Source organism: Berghia stephanieae, chromosome 1 (assembly GCF_034508935.2).
Source record: "Berghia stephanieae isolate SIO BIC M18660-M18661 chromosome 1, UCSD_Bste_1.3, whole genome shotgun sequence".
Lineage (NCBI taxonomy): Eukaryota > Metazoa > Mollusca > Gastropoda > Nudibranchia > Aeolidiidae > Berghia > Berghia stephanieae.
Window position 1 is genome coordinate 82,984,713 of NC_088360.1, and position 27,892 is coordinate 83,012,604.

At 35.0% G+C, this 27,892-nt stretch overlaps 1 protein-coding gene across 2 annotated transcripts in view; it reads left to right on the forward strand.

Annotated features, from left to right (window-relative positions):
• LOC144959207 (uncharacterized) overlaps positions 1 to 27,892 on the forward strand; it is a 98,449-nt gene that overhangs the window by 63,322 nt on the left and 7,235 nt on the right. For both annotated transcript variants that reach the window (XM_078891750.1, XM_078891758.1), the window contains exons 4-15: positions 8,646 to 8,804; positions 10,935 to 11,041; positions 13,855 to 13,973; positions 14,830 to 15,072; positions 16,366 to 16,637; positions 17,263 to 17,370; positions 17,995 to 18,087; positions 18,723 to 18,865; positions 19,214 to 19,318; positions 19,759 to 20,020; positions 21,926 to 22,173; positions 23,348 to 24,799. In XM_078891750.1, coding sequence (XP_078747876.1) covers positions 8,646 to 8,804; positions 10,935 to 11,041; positions 13,855 to 13,973; positions 14,830 to 15,072; positions 16,366 to 16,637; positions 17,263 to 17,370; positions 17,995 to 18,087; positions 18,723 to 18,865; positions 19,214 to 19,318; positions 19,759 to 20,020; positions 21,926 to 22,173; positions 23,348 to 24,799 — 3,311 coding nt within the window. The remainder of the gene's footprint in view (positions 1 to 8,645; positions 8,805 to 10,934; positions 11,042 to 13,854; positions 13,974 to 14,829; positions 15,073 to 16,365; positions 16,638 to 17,262; positions 17,371 to 17,994; positions 18,088 to 18,722; positions 18,866 to 19,213; positions 19,319 to 19,758; positions 20,021 to 21,925; positions 22,174 to 23,347; positions 24,800 to 27,892) is intronic.

The window sequence follows — 27,892 nt, forward strand, 5'->3', positions numbered from 1 at the left end:
CAATTCCCACATCGTACACACAAGTGAAAGGCTAGATTCAAGATGTGTCTAAAGATTCAGGTACCCTGGAATCGCAAACGCTATGACTAACACACTGATGTTTATATTTTTTTTTGTCTGTTTACTTCCACGTTCGCTTCCCTCTCTACCTTATAGATTATTTGGAAGAAGGTAAAAGAGGCTTTTATCTTTAGTTTCTGTCTTTGGTATTGCTTCGCATGTCAGCGTTTTTTCTTCTGTTTTTTCTTCTTGTTTTGATCATTTTCATCATTAATTTGTATTGTTATTATTTGTTTTTATCGTTAATTAGTTACTGTGTTGAGAATTGCAGGTAAATTTTTATATTATTTATTTGGTTAATATGTTGTTTTTTCCCCCCAGAAACAATATACAATGAGTAAACGAAAGTGTCGGGCTTTGTACTTTAATCGGTATCTATCTTTCTTCCCCTCTTTTTCACCGATGATGATGACGAGTATAGGGATTGTGATGTTGATGTTGATGGTGGTGGTGGTGGTGATGATGATGATGATGGTGTTATAAAATTACAATGGGCATTAAGATAAGACATTCTACAATAAATTGAAGTTTCACGATTTTTATTTGTTTTTTAAAGAAGAAAAATCAGTTCCTTTGCAAGGAAAAAATATAAATAATCAACGAGCATAGGATCTCGTAATTTGGGGGATTAATGATCTTGCACAGTATAGAAAAATAAGAAAAAATATAGAAAATAAACGAACAAAAAGTTCCTGTAATAATTTATTCACTTGGCTACCACTTTTTCAGTTTTGAAATGATTATAAAGGATTCATCATTTATCGTTCGGTTACAACACAAGACTGAGTTTAAAATCTCATGCTTGGACATTAACTGTTCAGGACACTTAAAAAAACAATAAAAATGAAACGTTGCCAATCCTCGTTTACTTTTCCGATTTCTAATTTTACTTTGACCGCATATTAAGTACCTACCTACAACACAAAGAGGTACGATACACTCTTTGTAGTCGATTTAACCAGTGAACTGCCCAACTCTGGAAAACTGTGTATTTAACAATTTGGGCAGAAAATTCGTCCTTTAAATATCGATCGATTTAAATGACCTCATCTTGACAAAAACTCTCAAACCTCGGACTTCGCGAAGTACCAGGTTTGTGAGTTTTTGTCAATATGAGGGTCATTTAAATCGATCGATTTTATGAAGGACGAGTTTTATGGCCAAAATTTTGAATACTCGTTTTTCCAGATTTCGACAGTTAACTGGTTTAGAGCGCGCCAAAAGATTGGGTGTCGGTTTATTGTAAGGATTCACTTTTCCGTTGACGTCAATCCTATTTGTCTCAAACAACTCGGGAGTAACATCCACACTTCACGCTTTTCCTGCTTTGTGACGCACATGCTATAGGGACGCTCCTCTGGTACTGGACTTGAATGGAAATAGTTACTGTTGGGTTTAACGTCATTCCTGGCATTGAATCAATCAATGATTTATGGATTGTTAAACAGGCCGGTCGAATTTCTATTTGTTATTGCATTGTATGACATGCCAATTATATAGACGAAATAGAGCTGAAATGTAATGAATGAAAATGAATGAAGATCTTGTTTGACTGGACAGGTCATAAATATAGAGCATGGAAAATGTCTTTGAAAATTTGAAGTATTTATATAAGATGCACTGTCTTCGTCTATGGGATTTGAAACCGCCTTCTTTAATTCAGTGGCCTAGTGAACGTACCCAACATAATCGTTTGCTCACCGTGTTCGATCTTGTAACAAAGCAAAGTAAATAAAGTGACACTGATAGCTAAAAGTAAAAGCTAAACAAACCAACTCTGACACTGTAGCAGTGGGGAAGGCACCATACACATGTTACTTTTTCGACTCAGACATGGATGAGTTCATCGGTTATAGGCAGCAAAAGATTTTGCATGGATGATAGCGATAGCTCAAAACAGAGGAGGAAATAACATGAAAATGGGTGCTACACAACACATCTTGTTTTGTTTTTGTTTTTGCGTTTGATTGCCATGCAACTTGTGCCCCCTCTCTCTCTCTCTCTCTCTCTCTCTCTCTCTCTCTCTCTCTCTCTCTCTCTCTCTCTCTCTCCTTAATTAACACTCGTATTTAATTGTATTTTATCAAGTTTTGCCTGAATTAGTCAACATCTAAAACAGTAAGCAATTTGGATTCGCACTCGTGTCTTATATGAGTAAGACCAGAATCTCTACTCGTTGAACCAACTGGGACCAGAATCTCTACCCGATGAGCCAACTGGGACCAGAATTTCTACCCATTGAACCAACTGGGACCAGAATCTCTACTCATTGAAGCAACTGGGGCCAGAATCTCTACCCACTGAGCCAATTGACTCGATAAACCTCTAAGTGTTTTATGACACTGCCAAGATCCTGAACAGAGATTGTTTTGGTGGCAGTCTTTAGATTTTCCACCCCATTACACACCCAATATAGACATGATTTTTTTGACACACCCGGTCTGTTATTGAATCAGCGAAGAAATATTTATACACTGCCACTGTTGACTGAAGTCTGAAAAACACGTTTAAACATTTTTGACCATAACAAATTTTGTCATAAACTCTCAGACCTGGGACATCGACGTTTGAGAAGAAGGCCATTTTAACTAGTTAATTATCGTACTCTGGAAAACCATGTATTAAAAAATTTGAGTAGAAAACTAGTCCTTCAAATATCGATCGATTTAAATGACTCTCATCTTGGTAAAAACTCAAATATAAGACTTAGTGAATTCCCCGGGTTTGAGAGTTTTTGCCAAGATCAGGGCCATTTAAATCGATCGATATTTGAAGGACGAGTTTACTAGCCAAAATTTTAGGTACATGCTTTTCCGGAGTACGGCACATTAACTGGTTATATTCTGGTTATATATTTAACTGATTATAATTCGATCAATATTTAAAGGAAGAGTTTTCTTGCCAAAATTTTTAAAACGTGTTTTTTCCAGAGTACGGCAGACAAGTGTTTTTATTTTCCATAGCAGAATTACAGTCATTTATCTGTCGATAAACATTCTTTTAACCAGTTCACTATCGCACTCTGGAAAGACACTTATTTTAAAATTTGATCAAAACAATTCTTCCATCAAACCTATTGATTTAAATAACCCATATCTTGGTAAAAACTCTCAAACCTGTGACTTCGCGTGAAGGACGAGTTTTCAGGCATTTTTTAAAATGCGTTTCTTTCCAGTTAATTGGTTAAATCCAAACAAAATTCCTGCCTTCTGTTTCTTTAACACAATCTTTTTAAAGTAGGCCCCTTCTCTTTGGGCTTTAAAAATGATATGCGTGATAAAACTCCAAATATCTTAAGTTTAAATCATGAAGATATTTTCAATGACAAGCAGATCCCAGTGTTTACATTGACGTATTCTTTGTTGACATTTGCGTGTGTGACAATGACAAAGATCAAAACTCTGATTATCGACCCTTGATCACTTCATTTCAAAATCAAATCTAGACTGACAGAGTGACAATATAAATACACACATACATAAATAAATTAAAAAATATTTGAATATAAACATCTACCCCCCCCCCCCACTCCCCGGTTATAATGAAGGTAGTCAAGTATGTATAATGATATTGAAAAACATATTATGTTCAGGGATTTAAATGCGGAACAACCCGTTCGCTAAAATGACTAGGACCTTAATATAGATAATCTTTTTCTATTGACTTTACCCTGCACTATAAAGCGGTAAAATCTAACAGAGTGAGACATAAATAAATATATATACATACATACACACACATATAAATATATATGTATGTATATATATATATATATATATGTATATATATATATCTATATATATATATATATATATATATATATATATATATATATATATATATATATATATTTTGTGTGTGTGTGTGTGTTTATATATAATAAAAAGATTGACTCGTATATTTTGGTTCGTCAAGATAGTGTCTAGGGATACTAAAAGAATAGACATTAGTTCCTTCAAAAACAATCTGTCAGAGGAACTAGGAAGAATGGATATACCATCAGCACAGAAAACGGACGAGGTACTGCGCAACGTTATCGACAGGCATGCGCCAAAGACAACTAGAACAATAAATTCCAGGAAACCGTCTCCGTGGTATAACCAGAGTGAAAAAACTGCCAAAAGGGAAAAAAGGAATGCAGAGGCATCGTGGAGAAAATCGGGCCTTGAGATTGACCGGCTGATATATATAGCAAAAAAGCATAAGTATAAAACCACCTGCAAAAAAGCAAAAAGAAACTATTACAACACGAAACTGTCATCAGTGAGGGACACTAAGGAATTTTTCTCTGTTTCAAAGGAACTTTTAGGGGAAGAAAAGGGCATGTGTCTACCCACTAATATCCCGGTAGAAAAGCAGCCGGATGCATTTTCAGATTTCTTTTCGGGAAAAATATCGAAAATTCGGAACAATTTGGACCTCGTGCAAAATTAAGATATAAATTTCCACCCTTTTTCGGGTTCACAGGGATTCTCTTGTTTTAAAGAAACAACTGAAGAAGAGATTTCTAAAATAATTTTTTCATCTTCCTCGAAGTCATGTGATTTAGATCCTTTACCAACTAATATTTTGAAATTATGTCTTCCTGAATTGATACCTTGCATAACTTATATTATAAATCAGTCACTTATCTCAGGACAAGTCCCAGATATCTATAAACATGCAATTGTAAAGCCTCTCATAAAAAAGCAAAATCTCGATGTAAATGACCTTAGTAACTACCGTCCCGTCTCAAATCTGCCATTTCTTTCTAAAATCCTTGAAAAAGTTGTACTCAGACGTCTTTCACAACATCTCCATGAAAACAATCTATGGGAAAAATTTCAGTCAGCTTATCGTTCTTACCACAGCACAGAAACTGCTCTGTGCTGTGTTGCGAGTGATTTGCTTGATGTTTTAGATAAAGGTTCTGTTTCTCTTCTGACATTGTTAGACCTTTCGGCGGCGTTTGATACTATTGATCACGGTATTCTCATTAAACGACTTAATATAACTTTTGGCTTGTCTGGGACTGTCTTGCAGTGGTTTGAATCTTATTTAGATGGCAGAAAGCAACAGATTATGATTTTAGATAAACTTTCTCGTCAACATACATTGTCTTTTGGTGTTCCTCAAGGCTCTGTTTTGGGTCCAATTCTTTTTTTTTTTGTATACTTCTCCATTATCTAATGTCATCACTGGTCATGGGCTGCGCTATCATCTCTATGCAGATGATACGCAACTTTATGCTACTGATAAAACTAAAAATCTCGAAAATATTGTGAAACGTGTGGAAGAATGTGTGACGGATGTGAAAGAGTGGATGGATGCAAACAAGTTGAAAATGAATGAGTCAAAAACAGAAGTGATGATTGTGGGAAATATAGGGCAGTTGAAGGTGAATGATGGTCTTGAGGTGTTGATTGGGGGTGAAAAGATCAAAGTTTCAAAGACTGTGAAAAATTTGGGTGTCTATTTTGATTCAGAAATGAAAATGTCAGCTCACATTTCTGCTCTCTGTAAATCTTTATACTTTCAATTGAAGAAAATCAGTTCGATCCGTCAGTATATTGCAATTGGAACATGTAAAACATTGGTTGTTTCCCTCATTTTTTCGAAACTAGATTATTGTAACTCGCTGCTTGTCAACTTGCCTCAGGCTTCTATTAAACAATTACAACTGCTGCAAAACAGTGCAGCAAGATTAGTTTTTGGCAAAAAAAAATTTGATCATGCAACCCCTTTGTTGGCATCTCTCCATTGGTTGCCCATTGAAAAGGGCACATATTACAAAGCAGCGTGTCTTGTTTATAGTGTTTGGTTGGTATAGGACCGGCATATCTCACAGATCACGTGGTCATGTGTAAATTTGAAAATTACACTTTAAGATCATGTAATGACCAAACGAAAATTTCGGAAAAAAGATCAAGAACAAAATTTGGTGATAGATCGTTTGCTTGTTTCGGCCCCAAGATTTGGAATGAACTGCCACGTGGTCTGAGGGAGTGCAAGTCTTTACCTACTTTTAAAAAGAATCTCAAGACACATTTTTACTGTATTTGTTTTTCTTGACTCTATATGAATCCTTGATTTGGCTATGAATTATTATTGTTGTTGTTGTTGTTTTTTTTTTTCACTTAAAATTGATATTTATATTGTAAAGTGCCCAGAGCTGTGTTTTTACACGAGAATGAGCGCTATATAAATGTGTATTATTATTATTATTATTATTCGTTACATATTATAATATTGCCTTCAAATTCAGCCAAAACGGCTGAATGCCTTAGCTGCCGTACTCTGAAAAAAATAATAGCAAAAACATATTTTAAAACTTTGGCTAGAAAAATCGTGCTTCAAATACGGATCGATTAGAATGACTCTCATCATGGCAAAAACTCTAAAACCTGGGACTTCCGTGATGTCCCAAGTTTGGAATTTTTTTGACGACATGAGCATCATTTCAGTCGACCGATAATTAAAGGACGAGTTTTCTGGCCAACATTTTAAACACGTGTTTGATATGTTTCAGAGTACTTTAGTAATGTAAATTACAATATGATTAGTTTACATAACCCAATTGAAAAGTGAAGCCTATATTATGAAAACCGTATCAAGACCTACTAACAATAGGTGGTTGAGTGTGTTGTTATACGCAGTCTACCGTGACCCGACCATTCACCCTTGTATTATTTCGTTATATTGATTTGTTTACATGAGCAAGTTTACTAAACTTTCCCCCACATCGAATTCGATGTTCGTGATTATTTTATTTATTATTATTTTTTGTTTGTTTTGGTTCTTTGTCGGAGAGGTGTTGACATAAATGTTACAAAAAGGCTTATGGAACATCTAACATAAAAAAAAGATTATCTCTCTTTTCTCAATTTAATGAAGTTATCCCAGCGCTTCGAGAGTGTAAAATTAATTTTGATTTAATATGGATCGATTTGGAGATGAAGATGTAATATCGCCTAACAGGCGTCAGGTCTTGTTCTACATTTTACGTATTGCTGATGGTAAATCGCTTTGAGATATTGCACTATATAAAAGCTCAATTATATATATATATATATATATATATATATATATATATATATATATATATATATATAATATTATAGGATAGGTATTGTTATAAATTCGTAGGTAATCTAGTGTCACACCCTGTTCGATCCTTTGACAAAGACGTCCCTGTAACATCTAAAGACGTAATCCACTGTTGTTGTTATCGTTATTATGACACGCTCCCTCCAAGAATATTTCAATTAGGACTTTACCAGCCACTCTACAGCAAGCAGACACACTCTCCTGTACTCTGACGAAACATATTTTAATATTTTGGCCAACATTATTTAGTCGAATTTTGATTAATTTAGATGGCCTTCAACTTGCCAAAACTTCTTAAAACGAAACTTAATAAGATTTATCAGGCTTAAGAATTTTGGGAGGTTGAGCGGAATCTTATAATTCATTTATATTTGAAGTAAGAACAGTTCTGGCCAAAGTTGAAGATCGGCATTTTGTCAAGAGCACGGGAGCATTCCAGTCTAATCGGATTCACTAGCTAGATGAGATTCTTCAAGGCGTCTTGGTTCCTAATATACCAGACCTCTGACTAGACCTGGAACTTGGAGCAAACAGTCGCGAACGATGGCCGAATTTTCGTTTGGTTTCGTAGTCGTGCAATTGCACATACAAACAAGTAATCAAGATGTGGTAAATTATTAAGCAATGATTTGGCTCTAGATAAAAGTCTTGCCTCCATTCAACGCCAAACACTGACTTGAGAGCCGACGCCGTTTTATTTATTTTTTTTCTTTTAATAATATTGCTGGGTTTTAACATTTTCCCATTACTCTATTTTCTAGAAAACATACATTTATTTGAATAATATTTCAAATAAAATTTCTGACTTTTTCAAGTCCTTTTTCTCTCACGTACTTCATGCACTTTCCTGGTATCTTTTAACTGATTTGTTATCGTTCAAAGAATTTGCTTGCCAAATTTATTCGAATAACATATTTGATGTCCATTAGCATGGCGTTTGACCAGATTGCATGGCTTGAAGTTCGAGAAAAGTATACAAACTGCAAACGAATAACACAGTCTACCTAATACCAGATGTCTGCTATAAAGTTGAGTTTCTGTTATGCCAAGGCAGCGATGTAATAAAAAGATTTTGATTGAATAGTATACCAGTACTGCTAGTAACCGCGCCCACCAACACTGCTTCTATTAAAAAAACCCCGGAAATAATAACAATAACAGCATAAGCAGCAACAAAAACAATAACAACCTCTTCTACTACTACTATTACTACTACTACTACTACTACTACTACTACTACTACTACTACTACTACTACTACTACTACTACTACTACTACTACTACTACTACTACTATTACTAATACTACTGCTACTACTACTACTACTACTACTACTACTACTACTACTACTACTACTACTACTACTACTACGGTTTCCATTATAACTATTACCCCTATATCATAAAAGCAAATGGTGATATTAAACCACAAAAAATGATAACTAATGCAGATAAATCAACTTTTGACCATCGACATTTTCTTTCCTCTCTTAATCTAGTTGGAGGACATGGTCCAAGAAATGCGACAAGGTCTCCAGGCCGCAGTGGAAGAACTAGCCAAGCTTCAGGTCCGAGAGGATGGAGAGAGAGACAAGCAGATACAGCAGCAACAACAAAGACAGTTGGATAGTCTCACAGAGAATGTCAACGATTTAAAGGTTTGTTTATTATTATTATTATTATTATTATTATTATTATTATTATTATTATTATTATTATTATTATTATTATTATTATTATTATTATTATTATATTACTATATTTTCTCATGCCGCCCCAAATCTGTGAAATTCACTGCCATTAGATGTTAGGTAGAATATTTTCGCCTTAATACACCTGATGAATTATTTCGTCTTAATAATGTTATGAATGGAACTGTGTGTATATAAACAGTCCATAATGTCTGAGAATTGTAATTCCCGTTGGAGGCTCTATGCACTTTACAATAAAATCTCGAGAATAATAAGAAACATGACATACAAATATTAGCAACAAGTCTCAACATATATGCAAGTATATATATAAAATACAATGGACAATGTGTCTCACGTAACGGGGACATAAATAGATACATTAAAATTAGATATTTGTATAAGTTGAAATATTAGGTGTGAATGTTTTAAATAAAATTATGTCACAACATTAGTACTTGATTTCTGATGATCAAATCTTGTAATATTAATTAAAAATATACATTTTAAAATGTTTTTTAAAAGAATATATTGAGTCTAAAAACCTGATGTCCTCGGGCAGGCTCTTCCAAATGTGAGGCCCTGCAATGAAAAAAAAATAATATTACCATATGTTTTTACCCTCACTTTGGGTTCATTATTTAAGACACCGATGGATAGTATTGTATTTCATTGTGGTGGATTTCATGTACTCTTCCTGTAGACTGGAATTTACTGACTCGTCTTTAGAATCTATTCTTTCTATTTGTCAATTATTGCTTTCAAATTATAGGCAGATACTTGGATTATCCTTGGTTAATTATTATTTTGGAGAATGAATATTAATTTAATCCATAAATAACCGTGAACCGTTTACAACATTGTATAAAGCATTGAATTGCGGTATTTCAGTCAGGGTCTAGTTGTCAAAGTAAACAATTTTTAGGTGCTATTTAGTTCACGAAAAGAACTTAACATGAAAGAAATATTCCGGGGGCTGTTTGATTTGAACCTTTCAAATGCAAACCAAGCTAAGCGCACGTTTCCTTCGATGAATAGAAAAAGTTTTATTTGGGAAGGCGTTGTCCAAAAATTCCCGCATTGGTCTGATCTTAACTCTCTCCTTACCAGCCATTTTCAGGATTTTCCCCCAAAACTTCACACCCAACTAACACAAAAATATATTTTTTATCACTCAAACACAATAGCATTAAGTTCTTGCGATACATAATTTCTTTAGCAAAACATGCTCTACAACACACTGTTTGTTTTCTTCAAATTTTATGATGTACAAAAGAAATTTGAATAAGAAAAATGTTTGTTGTATCGTAACGAATGTGACGATTTTTCTGTCGTTGGTACGGAGGGGGTTAAATACATATGATAAAAACCCACCGAAGATTTATAGAATTTCCAATATTTTGAATAAGTTATATATGTCAAAGTGTACAGATATTGAATATAATTAAAATAAGTGCACGTCGGCCTATACTTTTTATATGACCTACAATGTATGGCTGAGTAAAATTAACGTTACCTATATTAGTCATCTAGAAAGTAGATGGTTCCGTTCTTATTTTACAAATTATAATATACTCAGCAAAGATAAACAAACACAATTTGAATTATATTTTTAAAAAGAAACAAACAAAAAGAAAAAAAAAGATTAAAAAAAAAAATTGACATAGATAATATTTTAAAAAAATCATTTATTTCAATTTTGTTACACAAATCTTGGAGTTCAATATTTGATGCGTTTATTTTTTTACCATGTTTAATATTTTCATGCAAATAATTATCAAAATCGTTTTCTCTTTGTCTTTGTTTTCATCATCATCATTATCATCATCATAATCATCATCATCATCATCATCATCATCATCATCATCATCATCATCATCATCATATTCATCATATTCATCATATTCATCATTATTTCGTCGGTGTCGTCGTCATATATCGACGAAAGAGTAAATTATTTTTAACACCTGTCATATTTTCGATTAATTTTCTAGTCTCTTGATCAGGTCTCAATAAATATGAACCTTATGATGGACCTTTAATTCTTTTCTTCCCCCCTCCCCCCCCCCCCCCCCCCCCGATCTCCTTAAATGCCAGGGCCAAATGAATTCCGTCACCAAATGCTTGGAGACGATCCAGAGAGAAAACATCAAGTTGCGAGAAGATTACGCTGCCCTTACTAAATTTGTAAAGGACAATAACGGGTAATAGACTGGTATCTGCCTTTTTCATATTTGCAAGAATTTATTGTCTTCAATTTTAAATCGATTAAACAATAACCATCATTTTATCAAATATACTGAACGTCAATGCTGAGCTCAATATATTATTGGCTTTTAACGAGTCACAATTAAAATGTGTGCGAGTATATATTTTAGTCGCAATATCATAAACAAAAGAATAGGTCAAAAGCTAGACTATATGAAACAAAGTGCGGAACTTAACGGTGAGAACAATATATTGAGACCCCCCCCCCAAAAAAAAAAAAACAAAAAAAAAACAACAAAAAAAACAAAAACAAAACAAAAACAACGAACCCAACAACGGGAGGGGAGAGGGAGGGAGAGGGGTTGGAAAATGCAAGGGTAAAACAAGCTTAATTACGAATAGTTTTGAGTGCCTCCTCCATTTTTATATGCTAATTTGATTAAGCTTCTTGACATGTCTCAAAGCTTTTTCAAATTATGTCGATTTAATAGCTCACTAAGTCCCAATTAATCCGACGGCTCACAAGGTGGATGGTAAAAAAATGATTTCTTATCGATCACATTTTGTCAAGACGCGTATAGACGGGTAAAATGTAAGCCTCTTACAATTTTATTTTGGTTTGTAATGTGGTGTGAACTTCATCTATGTTGTAGTATTTTATTCACTTATTGCCCAGTATGCTGATCAGTGTATAGTGTAGCACGTAAACTATAGAAGGAACGAATTTGACGTCACTCAGCTCTTTGTATATTGTGTTTAGACAGCCGGTAAATGATTGGTTCTCACTAAAATATATCAATAAGACTATAAACGTTTAAGGCTACATACAGTTTTGTGTGTTGGCGGATGTTGTGAGTATTTTATCTTTACGCTTAGCATCAATAATTTGATTTATAGTAAACTAGCGACTCATTCAAAATTTGAATATAAAAGTTTTGCATCCTGGAACAAAAGAAGGATAGGTGTCTTTTTATGACGAAAATGCAATGTCTAAGGCTTGTATTCAGGAGAAATTGAAAATAAGGATATATAAAGCTTCAATAACTCAAACGCGGATCAAAATTGTTGAAGTTTTGGATTTCCCATTCAGAGCACACAAACATATTCATGTTGTTCTTTGTCCAATTTAGAGTGTAAATTGTTTGTATTTTTAGGAAACCCAAAACGTTAATTTCCATCCTTGTTTTGTTTATGAAGCGTTATGTCGTCTGTTTATCAATCATTGGGTTATTAAAAAAACCAAAGACGATGTAGGCTATTTAAATCAGGAATCCAGTGTCTTGATATGATGACATGTTAATACTAGTCGTTCGATCCTTCGATATAAATATAAGTTAATTAACTGCCGTACTCTGGGGAGAAATGTATTTAAAAAATTGGCCAGAAAACTCGTCCTGCAAATATCCATCGATTGAATTGACCCCATCTTGGCAAAAACTCTCAAAGCTGTGAGTTTAATGAATACCTTGCGAGGTCACAGGTTTGAGAGTTTTTGCCAAGACGAGGGTCATTTAAATTGATCGGTATTTGAAGGATGAGTTTTCTGGCCAAATTGTTTAATACGTAGATATCTGTATTTAACACTTTTAAGCTGCTCTCAGAAAAAAATATAGATTTTTTGATCTGCTTTTTATCTCGTGAATAATAAACTGCACTGTACAAATAATTGAAATTGCAACTAAATAATCTTCATGGAATCTGCAGCTCTGAAACACTTGTTGATTCCTTTTATATTTCATTTTTTTCTCTCATTCTCACACTATGCCTTTGATTGCTTAGCACTAGGATGACCACTCTTGTAACAAAAGAAAGCGATGTTGAACTTAATTACGAATAGTTTTGAGTGCCTCCTCTATTTCTATATGCTAATTTGATTAAACTGCTTGACATGTCTTTCCTCAAAGCTTTTCAAATTATGTGGATTTAATACCTCATTAAGTCCCAATTAATTTGACGGCTCACAAGGTGGATGGTAAAAAAAAAAAAGAAAGATTTATCGATCACATTTTGCCAATGATCGAAGAAAAAGACAGAAAGAAAAAGAAAGAAAAACCCCTTGGCCATGACTTTGTCTGTGGATAAGGATTTTCATACTCACTGCCCGATTCAAATGTTGATTATTTCCTGGCTGTAGAACGAGGACATTATCAAAATGCTGGGACTGGTACAAAAATTAAGGCTAATCAGGAAATATTTGGGTCTAGATATTGGAATGCAGGAAAAATAAAGCAATGTGAAGCGCATTTATCATGGGTAATCTTTGGACATGCGCTATATTTCTTGTATTGTTTTGATTTTGATATAAGTATATGAGATGCTTGCAACGAGATCCCCGAGCTTTAACTTATATCAATTTTACCACTTTTAATCGGCTTCACAATTCTTCACGAACACACATTCCCCTACCAAGGGATATCCAACTCAATTTTCATTTGATCAAGTACAGGTCACATATTTGCCTACGTCGGTTTAACCTGACTCTTGACTCCAGTGAGATAATGACCGTCGTACACTCGCACACAATTCAAGAGCCAAAGTTGCAGTCATTTATACCAACCTATCTAGCAATTGACCACCCTCGACTGTCTCTTGGATTGGTTGAACCCCCCCCCCCCCCCCTCTAAAAAAAAAACAAAAACAAAAACAAAACAAAAACAAACGACATAAAACAAAATGAAGTTGCATTAGGTCTATTACTGACTTAACAATCAACACCACGTTTGTTCATTTATATATTTGGAAAACATAAGTTAATAGGGAAATCCGTAATGTTTATGTCTCTTACATACTCTCTTTCACACTGATACAGAGATGGCATGACTCATATGTCTGATCATTCCTTCGATTGGAATGAGAAACTTTCTGAAAATCCCTTTGAGGAAAGAAATGGAGAGGAAGAGGTCACATACAGAGATGATCCGAATAAAGGTAAATAATAACTTACAATGACTAAACGCCTTTTTTTCATTTTGACCAAATTCTTTTGACTTCAAATACCTATGAATTAAGAGGATACACAACTTGTCAAGAATACAACAAGAAATGAAGTGAGTAGAGATGTACCAGAGAGCAAAAGAGAATAAAAAATTTGCCGCGATGGGGATTCGAACACACGACCTGACTGTTACGGCCTATGAGAAGGTGCCGACTTGGTAGTGGATGGCGTCGATTATAGAGCAACATAAATGACTGCTCCACTCACTTTGTAGAACTTGTGAAGAACTCTTACTGCTGAGACCTCAAGGAGAAATAGCACATTAATATACTTGTATTTGAATTCATATGACAACATGAATTAGTTATTTTAATTTCAACATATATAAATATCACACTATCTTCGCCGGTCTATGTTATCTTCGGCTTTGTGATCGTGTGGTATGACACTCGGTTTCTGACCTGTAGGTCCCTAGTTCGAATCCCTTTGTGCATGGAGCAAAATTATAGCCTTGAAAAATCCTAGTTATTAAAATCCTCTCTAGATTAAAGTATGCATCTGCTTTTAGCAAGCGCTGTCCCTGAAGAAAAATAATGGTATTACCTTACAAGCGTCATGTATTGTTCTTCATGCAAGGTGTTGGTATTGGTGTGGACACTTTGTAAAGTGACAAATTAAGGAGCAGGCACTGGTGTAAAATAAAGATCATAAACACTTTTTCAGACTCCTCGTAAAGCGCTTTGAGTACTTTTTTAGTGGATATTGCCCTATATTAAAGCTCACATTTTTTTCTTCAAGCACCTGGATGTAACAGCTCTTTTAATACCGAATCGTGTTGTTCTTCTTCAGACAATGATGAGGTCACTGCTGTTGCCTGCAAAAGTCTGAGTTTGACACAAGCCCTCCATCTCAACCTATCAATGTCCAGCGACGAAGGTGACGAGCCGGAGATGAGAAGATTGTCTCATTATGCTCCCAATACTGCAACGACGGCTACCACATCACATCAAAAGGAAGAAATAAACAGAAGACACAGCCTACCTGCATCCACAACTCCCTGTGGAAATAGCAACGATCATGTTATTAACGCTGGTGGGTTTCGATTATATTCCTACCTTAATGATTATAATATGTGCCCCAACGCCTCAGCCTGGTAATAGGTATTGGTAAACGCTTGCTTTTTCCGGACGCTGCACCAGCTTTTAACAAAATAGAAATAAAACCTAATTTTAGTGAAATTTAATGCTTGATAATTAGACGTCACAAATTGTTTTTGTAAACTTGATATCATAACGCGTAAGTATTCATGAGGAAGAGTAAAATACTACTTTTTTGCACTTCAAGAATGTTTACTCGTGCCCCTTAAGAAAGCACGAAGACTACATTTCGCATCAGTTTCGTTTTTTTTCTTCTTTAACTTCGAATTTCAGCATCTAAATCACCCCGACATATAGCCATCATTTGGCAGCGGAGGATTAGATATAGATCTAGACGCACGTTTAGGAAGCGATTTTCCACCGTTTCATTATGATCATTGTGCTTTTTACTGCTTCATAATATATTCTCCCTTCAGGCCATAATAAAACCGAATTTCCTATTCATAAAATATATACATCGCCTATAAAGGTACCATTTTGTACCTGTATGTTTACAATATGCGTCACTGTCTTTAGCCAGCTTATTATTTCTCTCTGGTTCGAGTGTGGATAATATGAGTTAAATAACTTGCCGAAAGAAAAGACACGATGGTCAAAATTTTGCTATAACTGTCAATGAGATACATTCAGTGTCAGTTTAATATTGTTACAGAAGGAAATACTGGAAAGATCGGCCAACATTGTAATAGTGTATAATACACACACACACACACACACACACACACACACACACACACACATATATATATATATATATATATGACTTTTGAAGCTGGTTGCAAACTAAGTGTACTATGATTGATGAAATTTAAATTTCAGTTGAAACAGTTGAAAAGCTCATTAAACTCAGCTCGATGTTCATTCTCAGCTGATACAATGTTTTCCGTTGTTGCTTATGGTGTATTTTGTTTATTGACAACAAGTATTGGTCAAGAAATGTTGGTTTTTGTTTGTTTGTTTGCTTTTGTTTTTGTTTGGGCGGGGGGGGGGGGGGGATAAAAAAAAAAGAAACGACTGCATCATATCTTAATTCTACCAGAATCCAGAAAATTGATTAGAAATTATTTAGCATAATGTCATTTTCTGTAGGCAAGAATTTTACAGATGCGTCATTTTTGAGGAGATTGATGGGGATGTAAATGTTCCTTTGTTTAAGATGATAAATCAAATTTAACTCTCACTATTTGGATTAATATCCATCTTTTATTTATTTATTTAAAAATAACAGGCCAACGACGCAAGGCAGTAAAGGAATTGACAGACTCAGAATGTGACTACTGTTCTCAACTATGGACACTCATAGAAACTTATTGCGCATCTCTTCAAAATGCCGGCTTCCTGTCACATGATCAATTGGAGATTTTGTTTCCGTCCTACTTAGAGAAATTATACGAGCAGCACTGTGTTATATACAGCAATTTGCAGGACAAGTTGGTCCACTGGTCATACCTCAGTGTTGTGTCTGATTTACTCTCCTGTATCACGGACACGCACAATCCTGTAAGAGTTACAATTCTTGATTCATTGTTTTCACCTATGTGTACATTGAAACATTAAATAACAACACATCAAAGTTATTTCAAGAAAAAAGTAGATAATAACTCAGACTGAAAAAGAGTATAATTTTGATATAATCAAATAGAGGGGAAGTATTGAAAAATGAATCCTTGACAAAATAATAAGTAAAGCTCTCTCCATCTCTCCTTTTTCACCTCTCTCTCTCTCTCTCTCTCTCTCTCTCTCTCTCTCTCTCTCTCTCTCTCTCTCTCTCTCTCTCACACACACACACACACACAAACACACACACATACTTACACACTCTCACTCCCCCTCTCCCCCTCCTCTCTCTATCCTTTCTTACAATCTCAAGCTAACCATCAAATGCAACAAGGTATTTACTTGAAATCTTTCTCTCGGACCTCGCAAACGCGTCTTTTATCGAGGCTAAAAAGCAGCCTGCTACATTTACTGACAAAAATACTTGGTTCCCGCATTGCTGATAATCCCCCTTTCTGATTGTAAATCTTAAATTATATGCTTTCCAAATTATCATTGATAAACGTTTATCTACTTATAGTGAATATAACATACTTTATTATGTTTAAACTTGTTATCCATCCCATAGTATTCATTGCTGTCTCTCTATCGAGACTATTCTGAGAACTTGCCTGATGCTGTGTTGTGTCTACGGAATGCTTTGGCACATTCCACAGAGCTCAAAGCACTTCTTAAGGTAAGCGCACATGATTCAGTGATTGGTTGATAAAGGGACACTTCTTCGCCTTGGTAGGGACTCGAAATAGTTTAAGCTAAAAATGAAGAAACAACCATAAAACGCAATTATATAAATGTAAAGAAATAGACAAGTAAATGAAAACACCCGTAAAGGTACAAGTATAACTATTATCTAACTGGTGAAACCAATTTAATTCTTAAGATTAGAACAATGTATCTGTAATGTGTGGTTATTGAGCTAATCGTATACAAATAAAAGAATTTAAATTACTTATGCAGGTTTTAAAATAAAAAAAACTACAAAATATACATCTTGTTAATGGCAAATTCATCTATTAACCCCCCCCCCCCCCCCCCCCCAACCCACCAAAGAAAAACTTTCATATTCTCGCAACACACGATTGTTGAAATGAATGACTGGAAAAGAACCCTCTTCCCCCCCCCCCTCTCTCTCTCTCTCTCTCTCTCTCTCTCTCTCTCTCTCTCTCTCTCTCTCTCTCTCTCTCTCTCTCTCTCTCTCTCTCTCTCTCTCTCTCTCTCTCTCTCTCTCTCTCTCTCTCTCCCCTAAATCAAAAATCATTCTCTGTTCTAAATTAATTGGATATTGAATCTTCTTTTTCAGACGATACAACAAAGCAGCTATCAAAATGACGACTTGATGACGTTGATCAAAGCCCCAGCACAGCATTTACCAAAATACCTACTCCAACTTCAGGTATGTCATTGCGGCCTTTTAAAAGAATATGAAAGTATGTCTTTCCCGTCTGTCACCTTCCATCCAATTATAGATTCTTCATTTCTATTCCGTGTTGTGGTTTCCTTTTAACCAGTTAACTGCCGAACTCTGGTAAGACATGTGAAGTCCCAGGTTTGAGAGCTTTTGTCAAGATGAGGGTCATTTAAATTGATTTACTATAATTTGAAGGACGAGTTTTCTGGCCCAATTTTTTAAATTCATGTCTTTCTAGAGTATGGCAGTTAACTGGTTACTGTAAAATCTGTAGAACTTTTGAATAGGATTGGTGGTTACTTCAAGATAATGATTCGAATATTACATCTCTTTTTCGTTGGTGTCAGATTTGAAGGATTAGATAGAAAAGTTTTATATGCCACAGAACAGTCAACATAAAGGAAAATAAATATATTTGGAATGCTTGGAAAAAAAGTTAGAATATCAGATGTAAATTTCTCTTTATAAATAGATTAAAAGAAAAAGATTTTTTTTGACGGATGGTTGGATGCGTGGACGTATTCCTCCACACCAGAATAAAGTACCCTACGACAGACTTCATTAACGTCGTTTGTAGCTTTCCTGAGATTATTTTTAATTATATAATTCTTTTTCTCCAGCAAATTTGTAAATACACCCCGTCCACCCATCCTGACTATTTGCTACTGAGAACGTCTTTAAGTCGATTGAGGTTGTTTGTGGAGCAGATAAACATCGGAATTAACAGCGCCATACAAACATCTTCTCAAGACTTTCGGCCTGGGTAAACTGAGATTAATATTTTGATATGAAATTTATCATGAATTCTTCCCTTGGTTACTTTATAATATTTCAAAGACGTGGTGTTGTTTATTAATTCTTATTGTAATTGCCAAATGTTTTACTTTTGAATATTTTCTATATGTATAGAGTTTACTGAGTTGTTTTTCCCCCCGATAAAATACCATGCTCTTTTATTTTACAGCATTCTCTTGGGTACTAATTTTTTTTTTTTTAAATGACTAGCACTGAAATAACCTTGAGTGTCGCAAGCGCAGTAAAACCCCACGAACATAAACGAATAATTCATTTTCTTTGCCTAATGTATAAGTAACTTTATTGCATTGTTTAGTTCCAGTAATGACAGCAGTCAACTATTGAGTGCAAGAGACAGTGGAAACATCTCAAATGAAGATGAATTGTTATCAGCAAGAACTCTTTTCAAATCTGAGCAATGGTACTTAATTTATATTTTATGAAAATGTTCGTTACTTGCTAAAATCACACTCCTATCAAGATTTAAAACTTTAAAAGTAATGTTCGATATATTCTACAACAGAAAAAGTAACCTTTAGAAAATTTTGATATTTGTTAACATTCTTAGAGTGAGAAAAAGAATTTTTGAGAATAATTTTTAAAACAAACAATGAAATGTATTTACTTTAAAGAGCTTGACTTGGTGCTACGCACAAAAATAAACCTCCAACAAACAATTGCTTTGTTTGAATTTAATTTTTTCCCCTCTTTCAATTTGCTTTAAAACTTATATTGGTGCACGATTAATAGTCAACAGACTTTGTTGCTAGTAAGTTATCTTACACCAAGAAAAAAGAGTTAAGAATCCTTAGTGTGTTTATTTTTATTTAAAATGTACCAACATTTTTCTCTTTTCCCTAGCTTACTGTCTGAGGAATTGCCAGAGGATTCATATCATCTCAGTGTACACAATAATCAAGTCACCCCAAGCTCATACTATGGGCGACCTTCAAGGGCTATGCCCCGACCCAAGAGCACCAACCTGAGCACTCTAAGTCATCCAGATCTCTCTCGTATCAACGGATCTCCAGTTCCTGGCAGTGTTCCGTTTTCTCTTCCACCTACTGGACTGAATCACGGATGGAGGAACGGACTTGAAGGGAGATCATCGGCTAAAAATAAAGTAAGACGTTATTGTATGAGTTATTCCTCTTCTCATGTACGGTATTCAGACGAAAAAGAACTGGCTGGGATTAGTCCTATGGTTAGCCGAAAATGCCACATTTTAAACATAAATAATTGTCTCTTCCAAATTCCCATGATGAAACCGAGTTGATGAAATTCATCCAGATAATTTTCACTTCAATAATCAAAATCATATCTCTCTCTCACTCTCTCTCTCCCTCTCTCTTTAGGTGGGGTTCCCGACCTCCCATAGTGGACAGGAAGGTACTTGCTGTGTCTTCTACCACCCTGTATCTGTTTTTCAATTGTTTTCTGTCTTTGTCTTGGAATGAGATTACTTAGTTTTGTCCTGGCCCTGGACGGGGACCTTGTCTGGGAGGGAAACAGTCGAATGTATAGTATAGTTTTGGGAGATGATATTTTTTGTCTTGTAAATCATCTCTCTGTTATGCACTGCATTATGTTTTGTTTGCATATTATATATGATTTGTAAACATATGAGTGTGTTCCTCTTAGTGGGGACCTGTGCTTGGGTATGGATGCGACTTTTAGGTGATCTCAAACTAAGTACACTGATGGTGTGCTCTTGGAATCTAATCTGTTTCCTATTTAAATTAATTCCCCTTTGTCTTACCTTTTCTTGGGTGCCTGGGTGGGGATCCTGACCTCCCACAGTGGGCAGGGAGGTACATACTGTGTCTTCTATACCCTTATATCTGTTTTCCAACATGCTTTCTGAGATTACTTGGTTTTTTCCTGGCCCTGGTCGGAGTCCTAGCTGGGAGGGAAACAGTCAAATGCATAGTTATTGTTTTGGGAGATGATATTTTTTTCCTTGTAAATCATCTCTCTGGTTATGTATTATTATTTTTATTTTGAATTTATAATGTAAGCATCTGAGTGTGTTCCTCTTTGTTGGATTTTGTGCTTGTGTCTGGATGAGACTTGTAGGTGATTTTAAACTAAGTACATTGGTGGTATGCTCTTGGAATCTACATCTGATCCCTATTTGTTCCCAGTTCCCCTTTTTCTTACTTTTTCTTGGGTGCTTTAATTGTAATTCTAGAACTTTTTACTATCCCATTTTCTTCCTTTTTACTGGCGCTGATATAACCTAAATGTGTTGCAAGCGCCGTAAACCCTTAAAAACAACAACAAACAAACTTTTCTTGGGTGCTTTAATTGTTAATTCAAGAACTTTTTACTATCCCATACTCTTCCTTTTTACTGGCGCTGTTATGACTTTAATGTGTTTCAAGCACCGTAAAACCTTTAAAAACAAACAAACATCCCTCTCTCTCTCTATCTCTCTCTCACTGTATGTGTGTGTGTGTGTGTGTGTGTGTGTGTGTGTGTGTTTATTTTAAACCTTATGCGTCAAAATTAATGTCTAGCTCAGACCGCACTCAGATCAGAATCTAAATACTGTACAATATATTTTACAAGTTAAACCAAAAGCATTATCGTTTATATATAAATGAATAATCATAATTTCAAAAAGAAAACTAAGGTTCGTGAAGTTTAATTTTTGAAATCGTCATAGATTGGATACTCCACCCATCGCCAACATTCGGTACACATTTCCTTAACCAGTTATTTGCTGTACTCTGGAAAAACTCGTATTCCAAAATTTGGCCAGAAAACTCGTCCTTGCAATATCGATAGATTTAAATGACCCTCATGTTAAAAAACTCTCAAACGTGGCATTTCACGAAAAACATGTATTAGAAAATTCACAAAGTTCCATTTTGAAAGTTTTTGTCAAGATGAGAGTCAATTAAAATCGATCGATATTTGAAGGACAAGTTTTTTGGCCAAATTTTCAAATACCAGTTTTACTAGAGTACGGCAGTTAACTGGTTACCCTCTAAACCAAACTTTGATAATATTATTTGCATTTCAGCACCAGATGAAAAGAATGCAAGTTCAACAATCAGCTTTCCCCGACCAAGATCCCAATCACCATTTATCCACTTCCCGTCCTTCCTCTGCTATTGATTTTACAAATGGTTACAACCACAACAGCTACCCTGTCCACCACTATCCTGGTTCCAGCTATCCACGGCCCCGATCAGCCATGGGACCTCTGGATTCTCATCACAGACCTATTATCATTAGCAGGAAACACATGAGGAGATCTCAACCACCATTGTGAGTTGTGCATGTTTGAAAAAAGATACTTGTGACCAAACGTCTCATAACGGGGTGAACCTGATGCTTAAACATTAATCTTAACCCTCTTCTTACCAACTGTAGGAAAATCGTCACATTTGTTACGATACAACCAACATTTTTCTCATTCAGATTTCTTTTGTATATCAAACAATTTGACGAATTAAAAAAAATTATAGTTAAAACTCAATGCTTTGCTGTAGAGCTTGTTTTGCTGAATATATTATGTATAGCATGCATGTTATGTATCTTTTTTGAGTTAAAGTTTGAAAAATCTGTTTTTACTTTGGATGGATATGACGTTCGGGAAAATCCGGAAAATGGTCAGCAATGAGAGAGTTAAACCTGACTTACAGATAGTGTGCACTTGGCTAAGAAGTTCACAACATTGCCACCCAGAGGTATAACGGACCATGACACAAAACTTTGTGTAATCTTGAACATTTATAGTTTGGTTAATACAGTTTAGTGAGAACTACTCATAAACCTAGATGGCAAAAAACATTAACAAAGACCTGAGTGACGTCAACTTCGTTCTATCTATACAAGTTGAGTTTAAATCAATGTCCTCATTGATGAGAGTAAGTTTTGTGTTTTAAACTTTGAACAAGATAAAAAATTCCTAACTCTTATCATATTAATATTTATATTCATCCAGTTCATTCTTGCATAATATTTCATTTCCGTTGGGGGAAAGGGGGGGGGGGGGCATATTTTTATGACACATTCTACATATTTATATGACTTTGATAATGAATTTTGCAAGCTCCGCAGTTTAACGATTTATTGCAATTTTTTTGCAGATTAGATATCTACAATAAATGATATAAAGGTCCATCATATGTCGATATTGTGGGTTTTTATAAATGTATACAATGACGTTATTGCGATGCAAGGAATTTTAAAGACTTGTTGAAAGAGAGAGAGAGAGAGAGAGAGAGAGAGAGAGAGAGAGAGAGAGAGAGAGAGAGAGAGAGAGAGAGAGAGAGAGAGAGAGAGGAACGAAAGAGATATTTTTCCAATGGGCAATAACACAGGTACGTTAAAATCCTATTCATATTTTAACCAAAATCATCACCATTCGTTCACTTAATGCTATCATTGACATATCATATGGAACAGAGAATTGTATTCTCCCATTTTCATTTTACAGATCCAACAGCGGGTATTGGGCAGATGTCGACTCTCAACATTTGAAACACTCTCAACAGAAAATTCCATTTTCTCCACTGGAGCTCATGCCGTCCCGTCCGTCTCCCTTGCTCCCGTACAATTCTCAGGAGGATGATGAAGAGGATGACACAAGGGCTAGTGACTCGTTTTCATGTCTGACATCCAGTTCACACCAACATAGCAGTGGTCGAGGGTCAAATAATGGCCATGACATAGATCTCGATTTCCAACCTCTGGCCTCTGACCCTTCCCCTTTTCGTCCCAATGGAAGCAAACACTTTTCAGAGCACGACGTGGCTGTGAGACTGGCACAAGAGCTACTGTCTGATGATGATGATGATCGCAATGGATCCGATAAAGTGGAGATTGATGACGTACTAAATAATAAGAAATTGCTTCAAGCAGTCGAAAATAGAAATTTTAGACATCAGAGAGTGTCTGGGAGTAAGAAAAATGTTGATGATCAAGAAACTGGAAAGAAAGTATCTGCCTCTAATCAGCAACTTTCATTTTACAAATCTCAAAAGAAAGGTCAGGTAGTCACGAAATTGTCCAATTCGAACGAAAGCAATGGATTCGAGATCTTGCCAAATGAAGTCAGTGAAAATAAAAGTAGTAATGATAATTTACATATTTCAACACATCAAGTTGTACTCGGAGAACAAAAAGACCAGGAATCAAGAGCTCACAAACAGAATGGGGACCATAAAAAGGAGATGTTAACAACGAAAGATCAATACGACAATTATTATGATGAAGAAGGCAAACGAATGAAAAATCAGAATTTTCTTCTCTCTCTGACACACAGTCCAAGAAGCAAAAAGAGCTCAGAGACAAGTCTTCGCCTACAAGACTCTCATAGGAATTCCACTCGAAGTCCTCAATCAAAATCTCCTGTCCCACCAACATCTGAGGACAAAAATCAAGAAATACATTATCCAGTTGATAAAATTTCACATAAATCTCAACCTAAAGTTTCAAGGAGAAGTGCCCCATCATTGATATCCAATGCATCAAATGTTCCTCAACCACGTGACCAAGAGCCGACCAGAATCTCATCCCCGACACAATCCTCCAATGGATATTATAGAAATGATCTTGACAATTCTGTAACCTCAGGTGCGACGTCCAGAAAATATACACGCACACCATCTCCATCATCATCAGCAGCGTTGCCTTCCGAAGTAGCCACCGAGAGATCTTCAAACAAAAGACGTGATATTAATGATGATTCTAAAAATCTTATGACTCGCTCACTTGATTTGTCAGAGGCTTTGAATACAGAAGACACCAAAGAATCGGCGTATGATAGAAGGAAGAAACTGAAAAATGGAGGGGTGGATTCTCTGCCTCGTGCCAGTGATGATCCAGTCAACGCCAGAAAGAAAATGCACCTGAAATCTTCCATCAAGAATTTATTCTCCAAAAAGAGGTTAGTAAAAGTTTTCTACGTTCATGATCCGAATTTAATATTTTGGCGATAGATATCTCGTGAAACATAATGTTTTTTTTTTGGGTATAATTGTGACATAAATTTAATTAAATATATTACTCTGAAAGAAGAATGTAAAATATAATTATCCATGATCCTCATTAGAGATTACACTTTGCGAAATATTGCAATATATACCGGGTATATGTCATTTTCGAGGTAACCGAAAAAAATATTTTTTTGAAAAACTATAAATGACCGGTCAATTAACTTTGGGATGAGAAAAGATAACAATGGCGAATTTATACATGTGAAATGTCATAATGGAACCTTTATTGTTGATGACATAGTACAACTTATGATGTTCACATGTACACTTTTGATTTGAATGCATCTTTGCGCTGCCTTTGAAAACCAGACACCATACTTTGCAGACAGTGTGCTTATTTGTCTGAAGACTCGTTCCGTCGCTATTCTCATCGTCTGCAAAGCCCTCAATCTTGCACATCAGTTGGTCTTTTAGATATCCCCATAGAAACACATCCAGAGGATTAAAACAGGACTATGGGGTACCCATGTGTATGGGCTCTCTGTTGTTGCCGACGAGCCTAGTGCCAAAATGTTCCTTAACCACTTATGATTTTCTTTGACGTGTGGGGTGCTGCTCTGTCATGCATGGAACACTGATTCACTCTCTCAATGTTACCACATAACCATCTCAGTGCTCGCCAAAAATGTTTAAAATCTACAATGTACGCTCAGAATTTATGGTCTATGTTTCCATTTTCATCAATAAACCAGTATGGTCCAATAAAATTAATTCTTAGAGCTCGTGACAACCCAAGCAGGACCTTTACTCACATAAAGATTTCGTTCAATGACAATATTTGGGTTTTCTAGAGTCTATTTAACCACTTACATAGGACTAGGCTTCATCACCGAACCATATCTTATCTAGAAATTCTGGATTGTCTTTGATCATTTGCAAAAACCACACGGATAACCTGACGGATTTGTTTGTGGTAGAAATCTCTTGGTGGTAGAAATCTCTTGACGGACAGATGCGTTGTAAGGTTTCTATTAAATTAAATCGTGCCTCAATATTCGCCTGATTTGATGAATTGGGAGTTTGTGGCTACAGCGATGAGTTGATTTTTAAAATGAATTCTACACGCAGCCTGTTGTTAGAAACTTGTCACACCAGTCAATAATAGTGTTATTTGCTGGGAGTTGAGATCTTCCTTTATTTTTTTTTATGCCATACTTGACAAAAATCGGCATTTTGTTTTGGTATAACTTTACACAATAAAATGCCTCTGGGAATTGTCCCATGTCATCACTGATTGTCAAAACATACGGTTTGTTTATGCGTTTTACGTAATTTGCAAATCCGTTATATTAAAAATTTAGTGAGATTTCGTCCGTAATTTAATTAGTTATACGGTACATATTTTTTAAGCTTGCCTTGAATTTGGCCTGCTAGGTAATGCCTACAGTGATTGAATCTAATTCTAAATGTTGCATCATGAGCATTTTGAAATGAATTGCAGTGTCATTGCTTCACATGGATTTTTCTTCATATCTTTTTAAAACTTTTAATGCTATTCACTTTTCAACATGCAGGATTCTAGAATCCGTAATGTAAGATTTTCTCAAACATTTTATTTTGCCAGCCCTTGAATTTTAGACAATGTGGTGCTTTTTTGTTTAAAATTACAGACGGATACCTAACTTTTCCCCCTTCAGTTATTAGTATATTATTCTGTATATTCCATTTGTCTCTTAATTTTCCTCTTATTGATTTAATGCCTTTTTATTTCTCAACTCAAGATTAAGCATGAGTAAGTAAACTTGGCAACAATCTGGGTTATTAATTATCACAGTTATAACATCAAACCCAGACAAATCCTTTCATGGTATTATCATATACTTTTGTGTGATTACTCACATCGTATTATTGCATGAAATCTTCATATTATTCAAACCTGTTACAGCCTGATTTTACTTATCATTTTACTTACTGCTAACAATAGAAGGTAAATTCCAAGTAACTTTTGTCAACGTTTTTTTTTCATTGTAATAATTTTAAAAACTATCAAAATTGAATGAACTTTTCAAAAAAAAATTTTCGATTTAGGTGGGAAAAGGTTTTAGGCTTGAGTCAGTCCTTTGGCAATAATTTCCTTTGAGTTCTAACATTTAGAGAAAAAAATATATACATAAAAAATATATATCTATATATATATATATGATACTTTTACCAAGGTCAGCTGTTTCAACTTTTTGATCAACTGTGTCATTCATCTCTACTACCCCTCCCCCCTTCCCCCCCCCCCACCTCTCTGATAAATCCCATTCATGTTAAGTGACATTTTTATCAATTGTAGTTTGAAACAGTGAGGAGTTGGGAGGGGTAGGGAGAATGGACGATCATTCATTTCTGTTAATAGCTGGTAGAATTTTCTTTTTGCATGTAATTTGCATAAGTTTACCATAAATCGATCAGTAATGATATCTAACCCTGACTCAAGATCATCAATACAAAATATAACTATTTTTTACTTCTTCCATTTTGAGTTATCTCAATCTCCCTTACAATGTATTTAGATGTTGATTTCTTTCTCAACTCAAAACTTATATAATTTTACCTGATAGACATCGTATTGAAACGATTGCATTAAAACTACAACTTTTACCAAGCTTGACAGCTGTGCTTTTTGAAATGAAATTAAATAGCTTTGAAGATTTTTAATTCGACTACAAACCATAAAAGCATATAAATACTGATGTCAGATTTACTCAAATTTGATGCATTATGAAATAATGAAATAATGCGATGGGAGAATAACCGTTAGAATTGCAATCCACATTCTCTAGACGGGAGCTTAATTGAAAAGCAGCCTAGTTGATTATTGAATACAATATACTTTACATGATACATTGTTTCTCTCTTATACTTTTTTTCTAATTTTATTTTGAAAACTAACATATCATCATGTAAAATTTAGATTTAATATATTTTACTTATAGCTGGCTAGTTATTTCACTCCCATTATAACGCTTATATTGCTGTACTCTGATAAAAAGACGCAT